Here is a 20656-nt window from a genome sequence, read left to right as displayed (position 1 = left end):
ATATGGAAACGTGTTTTAACACACGCTGAAGGTTAAAATTCAATGATACAACAGGTTCTCTTCCCCCACCCCCATTCCAAGCATGCAATATTCAGATTTATCTCATGGGAGGGGATTTTTCATACCGCAAGAGTAGTCTCCCCAAACGAAAACGTTTGGTTTCTGCTTTCCATTGTACGTGAAAGGCATTAACTAGCAAAAAAACAGATTTCCTTTAAGCCTAGGAAAGAACTAAGTCTGCAAAGAGGTAAATACATTTCTTCTTGTTGTGAAAGAAGTTGTAGAGGAAGATTTACAAAAAATATAATAAAATCAAGATTTGGAGGGGGGGAGACAAAAGAGGGAGACAGTCCTTTCCCCTTGTGGGTTAGCATGAAACTGCGGTGGCTGTACTGGTGTTCCCAGTTAAAGCAGGGGGAGGGAGGGAAAGAAGTTATACTTTACCGGTGCAGAAGTTCATAAGTGCTGATGAATTGCACACCGAAGCAAGGCAAGGCAATGCGTCTTCCATTCCTGCCACCTACGTTACGAGCCGCAAACCAGTTCTGTCTACGTTCCCTGCTTGCTGCCTTCCCAGAGTTTCACGGCAATCCCCCGTTTTCCAAATCAGACAACATACTTTAAATATTCTGAGGAAATCCTGCCAGTCCAGATGGCCCGCCACAAAAGCACTTATGCAGAGCACAAGCAAGAAGTCCTGACAATCAGCTTTCCTCCTTCCGAGCCCTGGAGCTCTACTGAGCAAAAGAGCTTTCTGCGTTTGAGAGCGAGCGTGTGTGTGTGCTAGAGAGAGAGAGAGGGAGAGAGGCAGAAGGGGGTGGGATACATAAGGGGAGAGGGGGAAGAAAATCTGAGACTGCTGTAAGGAGTGGCTAAACCTTAGATGTCACAAATACACTAATAAAGGCACTTACTAGCCCAGACACAACACAGTAATCTGTCTTGCAGCACGAAGTAAGAATTGAAGAGATCACTAAGGGCTAAAAGTTTGCTTTTTCTTCTTTCTTTTTTTAAAAGAGTTGGTGATTAAGCAGGCTATATGATTTATTATTATTATTATTATTATTATTATTATTATTATTATTATTATTAACTAGCATGCTGAATCGACTGGGACACAACAGTGTCAACATAATACAGACTCATCTTTTGTTTAAAGCAGCTGAAACAAGAGATTGCATTCGGAGCCCTGAATCTTAAGCTCCCTTTTCTTCTTCACATCAGGCTGAATTGGTGCCACAATTTGCACAGGCAGCTTAACAGATCTCTACCCGTGTGAGCCATCCTGGACCCTGTGAACATCATCTGAGGCTCTTCTTCATCTGCCTCCTCCACAAGAATGGCGGAAACGTGAGAACAGGCCTCTTCCGAGGTGGCTCTCTGCTTGTAGAATGCTCTCCCCATGGAGGCTCACCTGGCACCTTCGCTACATATCCTTTAGGTGCCAAGCAAAAACATTCCTCCTCTCCCAGACCTTTGGCTAATTTAACGAGCTGTAGCCCATGGAGGCGGGGAGTGGGTATTGTTTTTATTTTGTACTATGGTGTGTATTTTGTGTTTCAATATTGTAAGCCACCTATGATTCTCGGATGAAGGGCGGTATAGATTTTTGAAATGTTGTTCTTGGAAGCATCCTTCTGTCTCAAGAGACAATGGAGTGCATCTCCAGAGCTGAAATCAAACTGCTGGGAGAATCACAGAGCCTGCTGTGGCTGCAGAGATCGGCAACTCGTTACGGTTGCCTCCCGTATTGCTTTTGCTGTGTTAGCAACACAGAAGTGACGTCTCCGGGGTGGAAGCATGGGCAGTGTGTATGCCCAGATGACAAGACCCCACTTTCAGCATCCTTGCTGAGGTCCAAAGTAAAGCAGAACAATATATTTGGCACCAGTTTGGCTGCAAAAGTTGCCAGAAAGAGGTGTAACATGATGCTATCCAACCGTCTTACGGAGTCCACTCTGGAATTACTACTTGGCTTTTTCTTTTCCTGAAGATGGCCCACAGAGCAGCGGATAAGACGTTAAATAAACAAATAACCCAGCGTTCCTGCAGCATCAAAATAAGGAGTTGGGAGATTTGGCCCCTTCATTTGTTGGGCATTTTTTTGCTATTACGGTCAGAGAACTCATAATTTGATTTATAAAATATTCTACAATTAGTCACTTCAGGGAAGGAGACAAATAAAGGGGCTTATTATTATTATTATTATTATTATTATTATTATTATTATTATTATTATTATTATTTGAAAAAAGGAGAAATAAAGCCAAAAGGTATGCCAAGGTATGCACCTAGAAAATAAATACTAAATAGACACTAGAGACAGTAAATAATAAATAGAGCCAGTGTGGTGTAGTGGTTAAGAGCGGCAGACTCGTAATCTGGTGAACCGGGTTCGTGTCCCCGCTCCTCCACTTGCAGCTGCTGGGTAACCTTGGGCTAGTCACACTTCTCTGAAGTCTCTCAGCCCCACTCACCTCACAGAGTGTTTGTTGTGGGGGAGGAAGGGAAAGGAGAATGTTAGCCGCTTTGAGACTCCTTCGGGTAGTGATAAAGCGGGATATCAAATCCAAACTCTTCTACTAGTGGTTTGAAAACATGTTAAGTTAATGTTGACTAAAAAATATATGATCACATGCTTTCTAAAAACATGACTTGGGGCTTAAACACTTGAAGCGGCACCTCTTCTGGTAGGCCCACTAGCAAGTGAAGGTTTTGGGAAGTGGGCTTCGGGCGGGGGTTTCTTAGTAGTGGTCCCCCAGTTATGCCTTTCTCCTATTTTGCATCCTTATTGACTAGCATTAGCTACAGTCTCCTTTCCTTGTGCAAGGGTATTGCCAGCCAGGGGTAGTGCAGCTGTTGCTGCTGATATAATTATGGTTTTAATGTTTTGATATTTAGGGATGTTTACGATTATAGCATACCATGCACGTGTCCCAGAAAAAAACAGGACATCCAGGTTTCCCCCCCGGCAAGAGCACAGTCGTCATTTTGGTGGCCGTGATCTCACAAGGCACCCCAAAACATGTGTTTTTGGGTGCTGTGAGAGCACAGCCCCCCCAAAAGCACGTCTTTGGGGCACCATGATCTCACGCGGGTCACTTGACCCATACGGGAGCACTTATGGGAAGACGCACGTCACCATTTTGGGAATCAACATGTTGGAGGGTATTGAACTTTAGTTTGCATACAGCTGTGGCATTTGCTATGTAGCTACTACTACAAGTCGTCCTGGGACTACTACTGATGAAAAGCAGCCAACAGATCCAAAAAATAAGCGATAAAAGAAAAACCAAGTCGAAAGATCAATATGCGTAGTAAACAAGCTGCACCTAAGTGGACTTGCTCACACACATAAACAAAATTATCCAACACAGGCAGTTTGAAAAGGCATTAAATCTGTGGTTTTACATCTAGTGTGGTTGGACAGAACACTGCAAATAGCTGGAAGAGACCCAAGTTGGAATTCCTGCTTAGCCATGAAGAAGCATGCTGGGCAAACTTTGGTCAGTTTCACTCTCTCAATCCGGCCAACCTCACACAACCATTGTAAGGATGACATGGGATTTCCCCATGTACTGTACATTGCCAAATGCATCACGGAAGAAGGAGAAGATGCAAATAAGGCTGAATGACACATCTACAGCTGCAGCGTTTTAATTTAGAAGGAGGGGGCAACACATGCACATACAAGAATTTGCACCGAGCTGGAGAGGCATAGTAACTCTCAACAATTGGGGGTGGGGGGGGGAGAGATGCAGGTTTCTCAAGATTATCATTTCATTAAGTGTGTGAGAGAACTCATATTACAACTGCACACTATAGTCAATTTAATATGATCATGCTTTTGTCTGACTTGCAAAATTGAGCAGAGCCAGAGGAAAGTTAATGAATGCAACATGTGTTCACTCTTTTGGTAGCCGTGCCTAAAGCCAACTGGCAGAACGATCACAGCAAGATAAATGTCAAAACAAAGCAATCTTACTGTGTGGAGAACTCTCCACCCCCAACATCTCTTAAATATGTTAAAAGAAATTAACATCTCTCCTAGCACTCTGCCGACTAAATGCAAGATTTTAATACAAAGAGAAAGGAACCCTAGAAAAGAACTAGCATAATGCTTACTGGCTAACAAGGATACATGACATTTTTTATTCATAAATTGGTGTGTAGCATATAATACAGTAGTGAATTAGTGCAATACTGCAGCACTGTTCTCTCACCCTTAATATAACTATGCATTTAAAAAAAGCTCTCAGTTGTCATCACATTTCAGTGCACTGATTTACTCACTCCAACAGAGCTTACTGGGAATCACTGAATTCTAGAGGGGCAAAATCAGGTTAAACTGGCATTACAGTTAATTACTAATGTTTTACAAGACAGCGATTGTCAGAAAGATAGAGTAAATAAAATGCTTATACTACACTACATGCAACAACAAGGAATGTGCTGCAGAGTTAGAAATACTAAATGGTCATGTTCCACAGTTAAGTATCAATTGTCACCTGTGGAAGCGGATAACTACTTTTCCAGTTTTCAAGACTCCCATTGTTCTAGGTGCATTTTGAGACAGGGAATTTCATTAGCGTGAGCAGTTTCTGAGCTCTGGGCGCACTGCTGCGCCTATGATTTCAGATTAAAACTGCAGAGTGGAAGGAAAGGAAGGCCTTTTTCTGCCTCCCCACTTCCAGCTACTCTCTGAAGACTGGAGAAGAAACCTCTCTTAAGAATATTAGGGGCGGGCCGGCAGGGGAAGGACTAGAGCATAATAGTTTAGCTGCAGTTAAATGATTTCCAGCTTTGTATTCTTGTTATAAAAAAAAGCATACCTAGACATGCCATTGTTGCGCCCATAACCTAGGTTTAAGGTGCCATTTTGCTCCTAGCTTTCATGTCTCAGTTTCTAACACTGCTCTAACCTTCCAGAATTTCTTTTGGGGAGGCTACAAGAGACAACAGTAGGGAAGGCCCCTACTGTGCATATAGCCTTCTACTCACTCAAGTCTTGGTCCAACACTTTATCCTTGAAATTCTAATGGCACTCCCTTCACCCATAAATTACAAAATTGAGGTCTCCTCTTAAGATCAAATGTGGGCAAGTTTTGTGCACTCTGTGGCTGTCCAACACTGTCTCCTTCGTATGTGTGTTTGTGTGCATGCACTTTGTGTGTGTGTGTGTGTGAATTGAGTAGACCACTAATATATTTGCTTAAAGTAATGAACCTTATTCACATCTTTTCTGCCTCTCTTTGCCCCATCCTCCAGGATATATATTGGCTTGTAATTCCCACCCACCCCCCAGCAGTTAGGTTTATTGCAGGATTCATAAACAAAATAGCTCTGCTAAACCATTTCCTTTAGATAAGTTTAAATGTTCCTGTTTATGGAGGTATGAGGCATACACCCACGTCAAAACAAACCACTATCTCCTGCAACTCATAAATGTAACTGTTCTATCTGAACCCCTACAGCAATAAAACATATTCCCCTGCTATGTTTCCATGAGGTTCTTTTCTTGTCTTTGCAAGCATTTTATGACAAGGAGTTGAGAAAATTGATTTAATGTCAACTAATTTAATGACAGAGGTGGGGATTTCTTAATATTTGAGAGTATTGATTTAGTACGATGCTTCTGCATTTGCATTTTCACAAGGATCTGAAAAATAAAATAAAAATAAAATAAAAATCAAAGAATGATTTTTAACTTTTTTTTAAGGAGTGGGTTTATGAACCGACTATTCAGTGCAATTTTGTATAAGAAATGCACAGCCAGCTTGTAATCACACCGTGCACATTTTCCTCAAAACTAATGTAATTTTTCTAACAGAATTTTGCAACTACTAATGTAATTTTTCTAACAGAATTTTGCAATTGTTCTGTTGCGGTTAATTGAACTTTCTGTAGACTATTTTGCCCCCTCATGATTTACTTCATCTTTCTTAGATAGAGGAAATGTGCTTTGATTCATGAGCAACTGGAAGTGCTACATAAAAATATTTATACTTCGGTGGCTGCTGTTGATAGTTTGTTAAAGTCAAAATTCTGAGGGGTTATGATGGAATTTTGAGTGAAGATAGACAATATTTCTTCCTGAATGACACTTGCATCCCATCTCATATTGTTGGGCATCTTAATTTAACTGCACTGCTGCCTCTGGTCAAACAGAGTTTGAAAGGTTTCAGAACAAGGCCCCAAAACCGCCCCTTTAATAGAGGCAAAACTGGGGTGTGCCTGAGGTGCCGCAGGAAATGAAAGTCACCCTAAAGCTGGTCAAGTTATTTCAGCACCTGAAGCAGAAAAATCCCACAGGCGCCTCCTGGGAGTAAAAATTCAACAATAAGCTATTCTTTATTACTATTTATTAAATTTTTATACTGCCCTTCACCTGAGGAAAACAGGACGGTTTGCAATTTAAAAAAAAACCAAAAATACGTAACATAGTAAGAAACAAAACAATAACCCTCCCCATGGTAGCTAACCATTTGCTGCCCTTTCATGGCACCCAAAACCACCTCCCTCGTACAATAGCTATGGGACTTTGGCAAAAAAGGGTGTGAGGAACTAAAAGAGAAGGTTCTCCACAGTGTGTCCATTGTGGGACCGTGTTGCCCTCTAGGAATTCTTTCCCACAAGAGTCTTGATTTAAAAGAGCTTCAAAATCCTAAGTAATGCACTTAGATCAGCCTATGCTTTTCAGTTCAGAAAGCCTCAGGCTTCAGTCATATATGATTAAATTTATTTTGTTCAAGGTATATATTTAAAATGTGGGGGTGGCGGGCTTGTAGTACACTTTAAAACGTAATAACCACTCTAGGAGAGCAGCACAAAAATATAGGCAACAAAATTCAAAATCAATAAAACAGCAAAAGTGGAAAATTTCAAAGTACAGGGATTGTTTACAAATATGTTTAACATGCCAGAGAGAATAAAAACATTGTAACCGGGTGCATATAAGATGGTTAAATGGATGCTGGGTGGCTGTGATGCCCTGAGCGTTTTATCTGTGTCTTTTGCTGTGGTTTCTTTGTGAACTTGCCCTAGACTTCCTTCCTTCCTGTGGACTAGCTATCAGTAACCCCAACACACAGCCTCTATACTCTGCAGCTTCTAAGCTGAACTTCATGAATAGTCTTCTGAGAAATTGCAACCTCCATTTTACAGCCTGGAATCTTAAAAACTTACAATGTCTAGTAGTGTGGTAGTGGCTGCACCTTGTTCAAATATATATCTGATTTCTTTTATTTGCATCAGTTTCTGTTTCCTGTTGCAGAATACTGATGCATGGCCCAAACTAATTCTAATGAGGTATAGGGGAGACGGGGGCACATTTTCCATAGGGGCACGTTTTCCAACTCGCTTTAGTTTTGAAATGAGCCGCTAGATGACGCCAAGGGGCGAACTGGCCGAAGTAGCATCCCAGCACACATCATCTACGGAAGTTTTAGTTTAGTAGCTGCTGTCTCATCGTCGGAAGAGCTGTTTTCTTCATTTTTTTCAACTTTCAGTAAACTTTAAGCTCTTTATTGAAACTTAAATAAACGTACTACCGTAGTATTAAACTTACTGTTTTGACATTGCATGTACTAAAAGGGGGTTTCTTTCTTCACGTAACTATGCGTTTGTTTTGCAAATAACTTACACCGCTACTCGTCGAGGTAGTGTCAAAGTTCCAATATGGTGACAGGGCAGGTTTTCCAACAGCATACGCACAGTACTGCACCCAGAGCTCAGGAATTGCTCACGCTAATGAAATTCCATCTCAAAATGTGCCTAAAACAATGGAAGTTTCGAACACTGGGTTCGAAACACCTCCAGAACAGCTGGTGTGTGGCATTCAAGGAGCCTTGCCTGATTTCTAGTCACTCCCTTTTTCGCTGCAGCCTTTCCCACAATATTTTGAAAGGGTCCCCGGACCTCTTTTGGAAACAGCGGGCAACAAGAAAGCCACACCATGCTCACAGCTCGCAAGGTCTTTTATAATATTCCTGGGGGGGGGGGTGGTATTTAGTTCACACATGAAGCCAGATGGTTAAATTTGCACTTTCTGAAACAATACGAGAACCAAAATAAAAGCAAATGAATTGGAAAACAATCAAAAGGAGACACCCGTGGCAGGGAGCTATATATCCCAACTGGGGAAGTTTATCTGAACAAAATGTCTTCATTTGTTTCTGGAAGAATGAAGACAGTGGCCCGCCTGTCGTATCTCAACAGGAATGCTATGCCACAGAAAAGAAACAGTTGTAAGCATAGGAAGTTTACTGGGTTTTCAGATGCCAATGCTAGTTAGCCGACTGATACTGTAAGATACAGGAAAGTTGGAAGCCCTACTTTTTAAAATGTTAGATTCAGAAGTACCCTTTGCATGGCAAATAAAATCAGGGACGGAGACCCTATGGCCCTCCCGAATTTGTTGTACTGCAACTTCCATCAGCCCATTCACCATACCACTGGTAAAGAATGAGAGTTATAGTCCAATAACATGTGCAAGGCCACGGGTTCCCCACTCTTGAGTCAGCAATGACTTGGAAGCAGAAACCTAAGACAGAACCAGGGAAGATTCACACACTTGGGATGACAAAAGTATTTTCTTTTACCTTCCGTACCACAGAAATGGGAGAAGTCCTGCATTTTGTGCGAAAGAAGGACAGAATTAGAAACACTATAGGTGCAATGTAAAAAACAAAACAAAAAACCACCCTTCTATATATATATATAGTTACTGAAAATCAGTATTTAATAGTAGCTTTTGGAAAGAGTTGAAAATTGAGGCTTTATTATTATTGTGGAAATGGAATTCAACATTTTGTTTTCTAGGCCTATGTAAATTAGAAATTGAATACATTTTGTCTCCTTCCTCACCCTGGCTAATGTTTAACATGGAGGTTCTAGTTTAGCATTTTGCTCAATAAGAATATACCTACAAAAATTAAAATAATTAAAACTTAAGTTGTTAATGTTTACTACAGTATGATTACTAAACCAACCAACCAACCAACCAACCAACATGTCTACCAGTCAAGCTTCGGATCTGCACATTCAGCCCATTCGCTTGCAACTTTTCCCACTACAAATAAATTGCTAACTTAGTATCTGAGCTGGCTTTGAAGGTGACAATTTTCCTTTGGCACAAAGGCAGTCCATATGCCTCACACCTGTTAAGTTTTCCACATTCAGGAACATAGATGCATACTCCACAGGAGCAGATACGCCTGCAGCCATCTCCCCCTGCTCCTACCCACCCGTCGCCAATCTCATGTTCTGCATACGAACAGCCCACTTTGGGTTCTACCCTTATGCTAGCAAGAATTACCGATTTCAAAAAAACCAAAAGAACTCCCAGAAGCTCCTAATAGTTGGCATGCAACTAAGCTGGCACAGTGTTTCCAGCTTATATCAGTTGGGGAAGGGGGAGGAAGGAACTCGCTTGCTTGCTGCTTCCCCTTCTAACTCCCTATCTTTACATTGATGTCAGGAAAAAAATAGCGTGTAAAGTCACCTGGTTCAACGGACACTCTGTTATTACCACATCTCTCAAGCCCTGCAATTATGCCATAGACAGTGTTTAAAGAACTTCTTCATCAACAAGCTCCTGGGCCAGTCAGTGACCACAGTCGGATGTCATTAGCATCTCAAGAAGCCAAGAATGGTTGTGTGGTCAGCAGGAAAGTGCAGATTCTCCTGCTGCTCCCTGCTCTGACTGTAAGCCTCTCCAAACAGAAAGGCAGGCTTGTTTCCTACTGCATTCCCAAGATTAGTGTCCGAGTCCCTCCTAATGCTGAAATTACAAACCTTTTGATGCTTGGGGCATAGTTATTTACTGGTTCAAGTTCAGTTTTACACTCAAAGGGTTGTATCTAAAGTCATACTCAGAGCAGACTCACTGAAATTAATGGACACAGTGGAACCGCAAAGGCAGGCTGCAGTGTGAACCCACTGAATTACATTCATCAAGACTACCAATGGCAAGTTACAAGATTCAAGTTACAAGAAAGGCGATTCCGACTAAACATCAGGAAGATCTTTCTGACAGTAAGAGCTGTTCGGCAGTGGAACAGACTCCCATGAGAGGTGGTGGACTCTCCTTCCTTGGAGGTTCTTAAGCAGAGATGGCCATCTGTCATGGATGATATAGTTGAGATTCCTGCATTGCAGGGGGCTGGACTAGACAACCCTTAGGGTCCCTTCCAACTCTACAATTCTATGATTCATCACTTGTGGAGTGAAGCAGGACAATGGATTTTTATCACACTGCATGTGTGAATTGGTTTGCCAGTTCCAAGATGTTAAGTGCTACCAGCTGTTTTTGGAGAAACAGCTACTGCTTAGCATCCAATGATGTGGTTCCATTAGTGAAAGCATTTCAATTTGTGTAACAAAACTTGTCTCCTTTTGGTGTTACTGTTCACAGTCTGCTGCTGCTGCTGCTGCCACCACCCGTGGCCTCCAAAAGAAGGTGTACGCATATACCAAAATAAATTTGATAGGTTTTATTCGTGCCACAAGACTCTTGTTTTGGTGCCCTCTGGAAACTCCCAAGTGTGTGTAGGACTGCGACATAGTCACAAGTTAACTAGCAAGTCGAAGGGTGTGATAGAATAAAAGATGTGAATAGCAGTCCAGAACAATAGGGAAACCACAAAGCCTGCTATCCCAGTGCTAAAGTAGATGCTACTCATCATATAAGCACAACAGTCCATTTTGAGACTTGACCTTTTTTCAAGTTTGTTAATAGCCAGGTGGTAATTTTAGATTTTGGAATTTTTATGGCGCAATAAAAATTATACAAAGAATAGTGTAAACGGATATCTTGCTTGTTTAAAATATCCCAGTAATTATGAGAAGATCATTTCTAGTCCGTATGTAAAATACTGTTTAGATTTAGGTTTGCTACCTGGCTGGTGTTACACTACACTTACAGAAAAAGTGTTCCCAGTCAGGCTTTGGAAGGCAAAGGCATTTGGGGATATTTATATGCATGTGTTTATATGAATCTAAAGAAGTGAGCTATCTTACCTGAACAATGTTATGATTGGTTTAAAAATATTTATATACCATCTTTCACTGAAATCACAAGGTGGTATATAGTAGAAAGCGCAATGCAAAATAAAACAGCCAATAGGTCAGGACAAAGAATCCTGTTTTGTTCCAAATTGACAGATAAAAGGTATGCAATTATACATGGAACTACTATCCTTTGAGTGGCTCTATGGGATCTACACATGTACATGTCAGATCATGGAACTTGCTGAGCAGGGATGGGGAATGTGTGGCCCTCCAGATGTTGCTGGACTCCCATCAGCCTTGCCCCAAACACCCAGTAGTCAGGGATAATGTGAGCTGAAGCTCAACAACATCTGGAAAACCACAGGTTCTGAAGCCTGGTGCATAAGGTCCTTCCGCCTGGTCAAGGTGGGCTAGCACCTCAACCACTCAGTTCCTTCCATTCACAGAAGATACAAATCATGTAAATCCTATTAAGCAATGAAGAGAGAGGAGAGAGCATTGTCCTTCATAAACACTTCACAGAGGAGTGATGTGGTTAAAAATGTAGAGCTCTGCTAACATACCATGAAGCTCCTTGTCAGAGGGATTAGGAAAGAACACTTGTACACAATGTCCTGTCTAATACGAAAGGCCCAAAATATTTTAGGGAGAGACTGCAAACTAGTTCTTAATATGACTTTGTCCTTACGGACCTTCAAAAACAGGCATCCCCAAACTTCACCCTCCAGATGTTTTGGACTACAATTCCCATCATCCCTGACCACTGATCCTGTTAGCTAGGGATCATGGGAGCTGTAGGCCAAAACATCTGGAGGGCCGCAGTTTGGGGATGCCTGTTCAAAAAGGATGCATCACACTGGGGAACTCTTAGCTCACTAATCAAATGAGAGGAGTAAATAGCTATTACCTGGAATATGAATTCTAAGGCTAAAATTTGGCTGGGCACATGACCAATGTCTCAAATAGCTTTTTTAAAAAATTGTGAAAGAAGTAGAGATTAAGAGAACCTTACAAAAAATGAGTTTTGTTGTTGCTTCCCAAATGCAAAAACTTCATATCATGATTTAAAAAGTGACACCCTGCAAGATACAGACAGAAATTTTCAGTGAATAAAAACAGCCTCTATTGATACAGCTGCCACTACGATGCTAAACAGCCACAAAACTGGATCCAACTGTATTGAAGGCACTTGATGGCTGCCTTCTCAACCAAATCCACTGCAGTTGTGATCACTGGTAACACACAGGTTAGCCAGCAGCCTGCGTTTGGAGCCAGTCTCCAAGACTAGGCTTCCTCATACCAATCATAACCATCGTTAATCAAGTGAATGGACTTGGGACAGAGTTCCAGCATGGTTTCATCAAGATCAGAAGTCTTCCAGAAGCAGACTGACCCTTCAAAGTCAGTCACATTTTCAACTCAGAAAGATTCTAAATTCCAGAGCACACTTGACAAAGCTACCAAAGATGCAAAGCACTATAGAAGCAGAGATTGTGTTCTTAAAGGGTATTGTCAGGGAGTTGTTGTGGCTACTCCCGAGTAAAGACGCTCCAGACCGTTGTGTCTTTAAGGGTTTTATTGTGCATACTATTTACAGTGCAGAGGTAGCAGAAAACATGACCTCCTAGTCACTCTCAGAACCCGGCAATGGTGCCGGTCGGCTTCAAGGCCAGCGTAATAACCTGGGCACCCCGAAATGCCACCCCTTCGCCCTGCGTTTGGGCTCCCGCCTCAATTTGGGCGCCGGAAGGAGCGGTGCCCCTTCTTCCTCTGGCCGGCTGGGGCAGTGCCTGGGCTCCATCGTCTCCCTGAGCCGTCCCTCCTCCACTTGTTGGTCAGAGTGGTGCAGGGTCTCTGATGCCTCGCTGAGCCCTTCTTCCACCGTCTGTTCCCCAGAGCATTGCCAGGGCTCTGATGCCTCTCTGAGCCTTCCCTCCTCCATTCCGCTTCCCCCTGACCAGCTGCTAGTGCTGTCGCTGGGCGAAGTGCTGGTCAGGATGATGGAGGGAGGCTCCCTGTAAGGAGTCCCCCTGACAGGTATGTTTTGTTAATTTTATGTTTTCTCTAAGGAGCTGATGAACACAGAGGGAGACACCTTTTTAAAAAAAAGTTTTTAAGTTCCATTGACAATCTGTGTGTCAACTGTGAATACCAAACACCATGATTTAACTAATGCTCTAAAACATGCACTTTCATAGCTATTGGGATAATTTAAAAAGTGTACATGGTCTAACATTTACTACAGAAGGCATTTCACTATATGGCAGTCAAACATCAAACTCAGTTGGCCACACAAGCAAGAGCTGGCAGTCCCATGGTTTGTAGTACATGCAATTTTCCAACAAGGCTTCAGTGTTCAAGTTCCAACAGAACACTGAAACACCTTCTTTTTAAACTCTTTGCGAACAATGGATCAAATGAAACAGAACGGCAATTAACTTCACCTGAAGGGGATGTGGTGTATTTACCATGCTGTAAAATAATTGTGTCATGAGTACATTTCAAATACCTGGCAAGATAAGGCATCATGTAGCTTGAATTATGGAAGAGAGACGGAAGGAATCTGACCAAGGACAATGTTGTGTCGGATTTCAGTGAAATTAGGAAGGCTCAATTTAATCTTGTTATCATTTCTACCATGGGGAAAAAATCCAACAGCTTTTATTTAGTTCTTTTTTTAAAGAAACAATTCAGATAACTTTTCGTCAGCCTGGAATGTGGTGCCATAAGGTGAGTTGAGCGTGCTTTAATTACTGTAATTGGGATTTTACTTTATAAGTTAATTACCCACCCTGAAGCCTTTGGAAAGGGCAAGATTTAAATACAAATGTTATAGATCCAATTATTGGTAGCACAGAATGAATGCAGGAACCACAATAAAAAGAACCAACAACATTTTTTAGGAGTTCCACAAAGGAATGCATAGTTTTGGCATTCTGCTAGGGCTGCAGTATCAATTTTTTACTCTGTAACTATTTATAGTTTCAGAGCCAGTGTGGTGTAGCGGTTAAGAGCAGTAGACTCGTAATCTGGTGAACCGGGTTCGCGTCTCCGCTCCTCCACATGCAGCTGCTGGGTGAACTTGGGCTAGTCACACTTCTTTGAAGTCTCTCAGCCTCACTCACCTCACAGAGTGTTTGTTGTGGAAGAGGAAGGGAAAGGAGAATGTTAGCCACTTTGAGACTCCTTAGGGTAGTGATAAAAGCGGGATATCAAATCCAAACTCTTCTTCTACTACTACTACTCCCAAGCACATCACAGAAGTTTGAGATCCGAGGTTTCCTTCTCCAAAATAAATGAATTAAAATACACATTAACTTCAATCCAGGCAACAATGAGAAGGAGAAAATGCAGAAAAGCTATTCCATGTATAAGCAGTGCAGCACCACTATATATGAGGGGTTGCATTATAGCATAAGAAACATCTAATAAAATGCATATACTGCAGGCTGTCGTGCATTTTAACCCAAGTAGATCATAAAAAGTTCTCGAGAATGAGCTGATTAAGGCCTTACGGAAGAATTTGCACAAACAAAGTAACTCATCTGCATCTGGAGTCACTTTTCTCATGCAACACTCTTCAATCAAGTCTGTAGGAGCCCTTACTTTAATAGAAGAGCTTTCCCTGTATCCAATCTGATATGTAGAAGAGGCTTTTGGATCCAACCCAGAATGTATTGTTAAAATCTGAAAATTGGTACCCATTTCTCCTTAATTTCAAAGTGTGCTCCAAAGTAGTTAAGATGCTTTTACATCCCACAGAAAGCTGAAGTTTGCTATGCATGTAGTACAAAACACTGCAATTCCTGTTCAAGTAAAAAAAAAAAACCACTTCTACGGTAATAGCTAAAACTCAGAATAGTGTGTTTGCCTCTTAGTAGTTGAAATTATATTTGCATCCCACACTTCTTTTAAAAAAATCGTGAAGGTTATCCTGTTCCCCAACCAACCCAATTTTATCTTTATTGCCATTTGGTGTTGCATGTTAAGCAGAGGGGGGAATGGCCCAAATCACTCAGTAAACTTCAAGGCCACAATACCACAATTTAGAGGACGCAGCAAGCAAAATCACACATGGGACAAAATGCTAGTCTGCTGCAGCTCAGTTTTCATTCGCACATTCCAGTCTTCCTTCGGGTGGGTGAGTATGGAGAGAATTCAGAAATATGTGCTTATGCTTTCAAAAAGCAATCTTCATTTATAAAAAATAGAGCATGAGAATGAATACACACACATCAGAATGACAGATGTTTCAAAAGTATGTTGCTGTTGCTTTAGGCACAATAAATATAGTTTTCATTTGCTTATAAATGCAGAATGTTTTCACTATTTTTGCTTCTGTGCCAAGAACAAGAGCACCAAATTTGAGTTCGACAGATCTTTTTCACGTAAAGGGGGCTATATGGCTCTCGTGAAGATTAATCTGAAAAGGGATCAAAGAGAGAAAACTGTGTCAGCCAGGCAAGGTTAGCACGTGAGATTCTTGCCAGTAGGCATCTCCTACTTTTCAGCACCTCACATTCCACAGACCAGTACCAGTTAATGCTTTATCCACAGTAGTAAAACTTTTCAATTTCACATAATAGAATATAAATGGTCAGAATAACCACTTGCTACCAACCCTGACTCTACATAACGGTACAATGCCAGTCCAATATATAAAACTGTTGTATTAAGAGAATATTTTGAACAAAATTTGAATAATGAAACCAAATTTCAAATAGTCTGGGACGCTAGCAAGGCGGTCATGAGAGGATTATTTATCCAGCAAAATTCGATTTTTAAAAGATTTTTAAAAGATAAGAGAATGAAATTTTAAATAAAATAGCAGAGAAAGAAAAAGAATTAATAGGAGCACCAAACAAAGGAACAACAAAACAGGTGATAAAATTATTCCAATCACTATGTTAATTAATGAGAAAATAACATGGAAAATTAAGAAAACAAAGCAGATTTTTTTTTGAAAATGCTAATAAACCAGGGAAACTTTTGGCATGGCAATTGAGAAAAAGTGAGCAAAATAACTATGTGAATAAGATAAAGCTTAATGGTAGAATAACTGAGAAAACAAAGGAAATAAGGGAAGCCTTTGCAAAATATTTTACTGATCTTTACAAAAAGAGACCAGAGACGTTGACATTGATAGAAGACTATATCAAAAATAGTAAGTTACTAAAGATAACAGAGGAGCAAATGAGGATATTAAATACAGAGATATCGTCCCAAGAAGTAATTGAAGCAATAAACCAAACAAAGGTAGGGAAGTCTCCAGGGCCAGATGGAATGACAGCTAAATATTATTTTAAAAACTGAGTGACCAACTTGTGAACCCATTGAAAGATACTATGAATGAGGCCCTAATAACAGGGGAGGTTCCAGAAACATGGAAAGAGGCTTATATAACTTGGATGCCAAAACAAGATTCAGATGTAACATTGGTAAAAAAAAATTATAGGCCTATAACATTATTAAATAATGATTACAAATTGTTTGCATTTGTTTTGGCAAATGGATTGAAAAAAATTCTAAAAGATTTTATTCATTATGATCAATCTCGATTTCTTCCAGGCAGACAAAGCAAAGATAATATTAGAAATGTATTGAATATCATAGAATACCTGGAAGTGAGAAATGAGGGGGGAAAGCAGCATTGATGTTTATAGACGCAGAAAAAGCATTTGATAATGTGTCTTGGAGCTTCATGAGGAAAGTGATGGAGGAAATGGGATTTGGACCAAATTTTAATAGGGGGGTACAAGCTGTTTACTCAGAACAGAATGCAAAAATAATTGTAAATCGGCTGATAACAGATAAATGTAATATTCAAAAAGGAACAAGGCAAGGATGTCCATTGTCACCGCTGTTGTTCATTCTGCTCATGCTGGAAAACCTGGGACAGCAGGAAGAGACCCCAAGAGGTACAGATGTCTACTCCTGCTCTAGCATTCCCCACAACAGAAACAGATCAGCCAGTTATTTGCACCAGTCATACAAGTATGCTTATGCCGCTCTGAAATATCAAATCCTGGGTCCTGGAGGACTCTCCAAGAGTATTAATACTTTAATAGTTTTTAATAGTTTTAAGTGTTCAATGCATTCTCTCCATAATCTTTGTAACAGCCCTGCAAGGCACACCAATAATGTTGTTTATTTATTTATACACTTTGTGCCTTTCTGTCAACACACTCAAAGCAGCTTCTATTTAATAAGGATTTACAGTCTATGAGACATGAACCCAGTCTTGAGACATGAAAAACAACAACAACCCTCAGTCTTTTGGATTTTCTGCTTCTGCCCCTGAAATCGAACATGCAGCAAGGAAGGAAAAGCTGCATCTATGAGAACATATCCATCGATCAACCAACCAACCATCAATCAAATCAACCAATCCATCTAGGTTCTGTGTACAAAGGTCCCAGAAGATCCTTCATCCCCATTAGTAATTAGTTCTACAGGCATTTCAGACAAATATAAAATTTCCAGAAGAAGTTTGAGAGTTTCTTTGAGAACAGTTTTTGGATTTTAACAAATGTTACAAAGATTTAAAAAGTGTGCATGTGTGTTTAAAAAAAAAGAAGAAAAATGAGATGTATACAGAAGATTCCTAATTAAGTTCTGCTTGGCATAAAATTAAGGAATATGACTAACTTAGGTCCATCAATTTCAATGGGTCTACACTGAAAACTTAGCTGGATACAACCCTTGGTATCATTCCTGCATACACAAGCTATCTGGTTCGCAGTTCCTTTTGTCTTAACATGCTCAGAATAGAAGCGGCAAGCAGTTAATTGTATTGACCCAGTGAATTTTTATTGTGCAGTGGTGACTCAGAGAAAGGGCAAGTCTAAAACATACTTCAACAAGTTGTTATGCAGGATGTAGCACTTGTCTCCCAGTGTGACCCATTTCCCTTTCCTCCCAAGTCAAAAAGCTAAACACTGTAAATCAAAACCAACTTGTTACAAATCCAACTGAGCCCCGCTGGATCCCGAGGGTTATTGCTATCATCTTTCCCACCTACCCTCTGAGTCTCCCTGCTGTTTTGCCTGAAGATTATTATTATTATTATTTCTGCATAGCAAATCACTCAGCTTGGAGGAGAATTCATGAAACATTTTCCAAAGTGCTATAGAGAGCAGTATGGTGAGTTGGCAGTCCAGGGCCTGACTAACTTTGCAATTTCTTTTCAGGCATTGCATCTGCATATCTACCTACATTATTATTATTATCACTCTTATGTATGCATTCCCTTATGCCAAAAATGCCCCAAGGCAACATACGGTAAGCAATATTGCAAAAAAACCCACCAAAAAACCCACCTGAATACAGCATAATTTTATAACATGCAAACAGGCGCAACAAAAAATAGCAATGCACTAAATTAAATAGAAATAGAAACTTCACAACCTCGACATGATCCCCATAAATATAACCAAGCTAGCAGATAGTCCCAAAGCTACAGAGAAGCTTGAAAGATCAACAAATACCAAGGAGAAAGAGAAAGTCTTGTGCGGGTGCCAAAAAGATGGCAATGACAGCACTAAGGAGACAGTGTTAAAGTGTTCAATCTATATACTTATAAGGGCACCAAAGGCCAGATTCAATTAACAAGTTCTGCGGGGGGAAGTCCACACAAGGGCCTCTGCAAGTGCTTTCCCCTCCTCCCAAACTGGATCGTTGGGGGGGGGGGTGTCAGGAGAACCCCCCCCAAAGAAACCCAGCATGCATGCAGGGAGAAGAAGGGGGGTGTCTTTCCATCCGGCAAGCTGAAAAGCTTTACTGACAGAACAAATACTGCAGCGCTATGTTGAATTCCTCCAACAGAGGTCAAGAAAAGAAATAGGGCTCCTAAAGGCTTGTTGAATCCATCACCAGGGAGATGGAGACGGGAGAGGGGAGAGAGAGAGAGAAAGCTCTAAAAACTGTGAAGGAGCATCTTTTTCAGCGCCACATTTGCTGATGAGGAAAGGGCCAAAGGGGTTGTGTCGAGAGAAGGTGCAGACAGAATGTCAAGAGGCATCACAGCAAGTTCCTCTGCTGAATCCTCGAGTCTCTCAGCACAGGAAAGTCAACCCACTTCAGTGAAGCCAGCTCAGAGCTTCAGCAAAAAAAGATGGATAAAGAAGCAAGAAGTGTGCTGTTTGGACAAATAACCTATGGAGGGATCCAGAGTCTTAAAGAGGAGCAATAATACTGCTGCTGCTGCAATGATCAAGGAATGGCAGCGTTAAATTTCAGTTCCCAGGGAAGCCTGAAAGCTGTGTTAGCTTGCATTATGAAGACTGATTAACTTGGTTCACAAGGAATGTGAAACATAGACCAGGAGAGGTCAGGATAGTCCAAGCTGAGGAATGAGTCTTGAGGGGTTTTAGCTATCTGACAGACCACTTCGACCTACAAGATGATAAGCAGGCTATTCTCATTCAGCACTTATAGCATTGGAGAAAATGTATGATCTCCATGAGGGCAGGGGCCATAGCACTGCTTTCCATACAGCAAAGTTCTAGGTTCAATCCCCAGCATCTCAGCCTGGAAGAGATCCCAATCTGGAATGCAGTTGCCAGTCGGTGTAGTAGACAGTGATCAACTGCATGGAATAACTGTCTGACTCAGCGTAATGCAACTTCCCATCTTCCTAATGTCACTTGTTGGCAGCAAGAATTCGTACACAGAAACAAGGAAGCACAGAGGCAATAGCCATCTTCATCTGCTCAAAGAGTTTGTGTCCAAAAGTCCAATGCATAAGCTACAGTCCAGGATGACTTAGGGCTTTTTTTGTTTGAAGTTTGATCTTTGATCATTTCTATCCTACATTTCCAAAACTCAAGAGCTCTCCTATTTCAACTGAATCCACTTTAAAAAATATATAATCAAAACCTTTACATACTAAAGACTAACATTCCCAGTATAAACCTGATACTCGCAGGTTCTCGATGTGCAGGTAGGAGGAACAGGATGTCACTGTCTGACCTCAGCCCCCAACCTCCATATACTGGGGCAAAGGCATGAATGGGCTTCTATGGGCATGGACAATTCCATGCAACCATGGACACATGTGAAAGGGCCTGCGCGCATACAGCTGGAGTGTGCACACAGAAGCATCCTTCTGAAACTTCACATCAATATAACTTGATTGTAGCCAGCAGGCACAATTCCACTCCTTGGCTCCATGCATGCTGAACCCAAGGCTGGAGACAACTTATACACAGCAGGTGGGAGAAGAAGCCACAGCGGAATCCTAATACCCAACTTTTTTTTTGCCCTTCCTCTGGTTCTCATCCTCTTCAGTTGCTCTAAGCAGGATGCTAATACAGGAAGGAAGGCAAAATAGTTGCACAAATGAGGAAGTGAATGTAACAGTAAGCATGTTTGTGGGTAGGTGATAAAAGGGCCAAGCTGTGAACAGGAAAAGGTCATAGGAAAACCAAAAAATAATGCTGGTTTCCAAGTCCTAGGATACTTAAAGGGGTAGATGAATGCCCTGATATAGAACATATAGCAATAAGGTGTTCAAAAATGAAAAATAAGGGCGGGAAAAGCACTGAAAAGATTTGTGAAGTTCCAGGCTTCGTAAAGACTAATGGAGCAGAAATATGGGTGCATATAAATCACAAGCAGGGAGAGTGCTGCTGCATTCAGGTCCTGC

General features: G+C 41.2%; 1 protein-coding gene across 7 annotated transcripts in view; it reads right to left on the bottom strand.

The window, feature by feature from the left end:
- The window catches only part of EML4 (EMAP like 4), a 162493-nt gene that overhangs the window by 88877 nt on the left and 52960 nt on the right, over positions 1 to 20656 (bottom strand). For 2 of the 7 annotated variants that reach the window (XM_035111223.3, XM_035111225.3), the window contains exon 1: positions 445 to 794. The exons of 3 other annotated variants lie outside the window; for them this stretch is intronic. In XM_035111223.3, coding sequence (XP_034967114.3) covers positions 445 to 511 — 67 coding nt within the window. In that variant the 5' untranslated portion in view covers positions 512 to 794. Of the gene's footprint in view, positions 1 to 444; positions 795 to 20656 lie in introns of those variants that run through there. 2 more of the 7 variants (XM_035111227.3, XM_035111228.3) reach the window with 1 other exon arrangement.

Source organism: Zootoca vivipara, chromosome 3 (assembly GCF_965207765.1).
Source record: "Zootoca vivipara chromosome 3, rZooViv2.hap1.1, whole genome shotgun sequence".
NCBI classification, from domain to species: Eukaryota; Metazoa; Chordata; class Lepidosauria; order Squamata; family Lacertidae; genus Zootoca; species Zootoca vivipara.
Note: the sequence above shows the minus strand (reverse complement) of the source record. Positions and strands in the feature narration are given on the sequence as shown.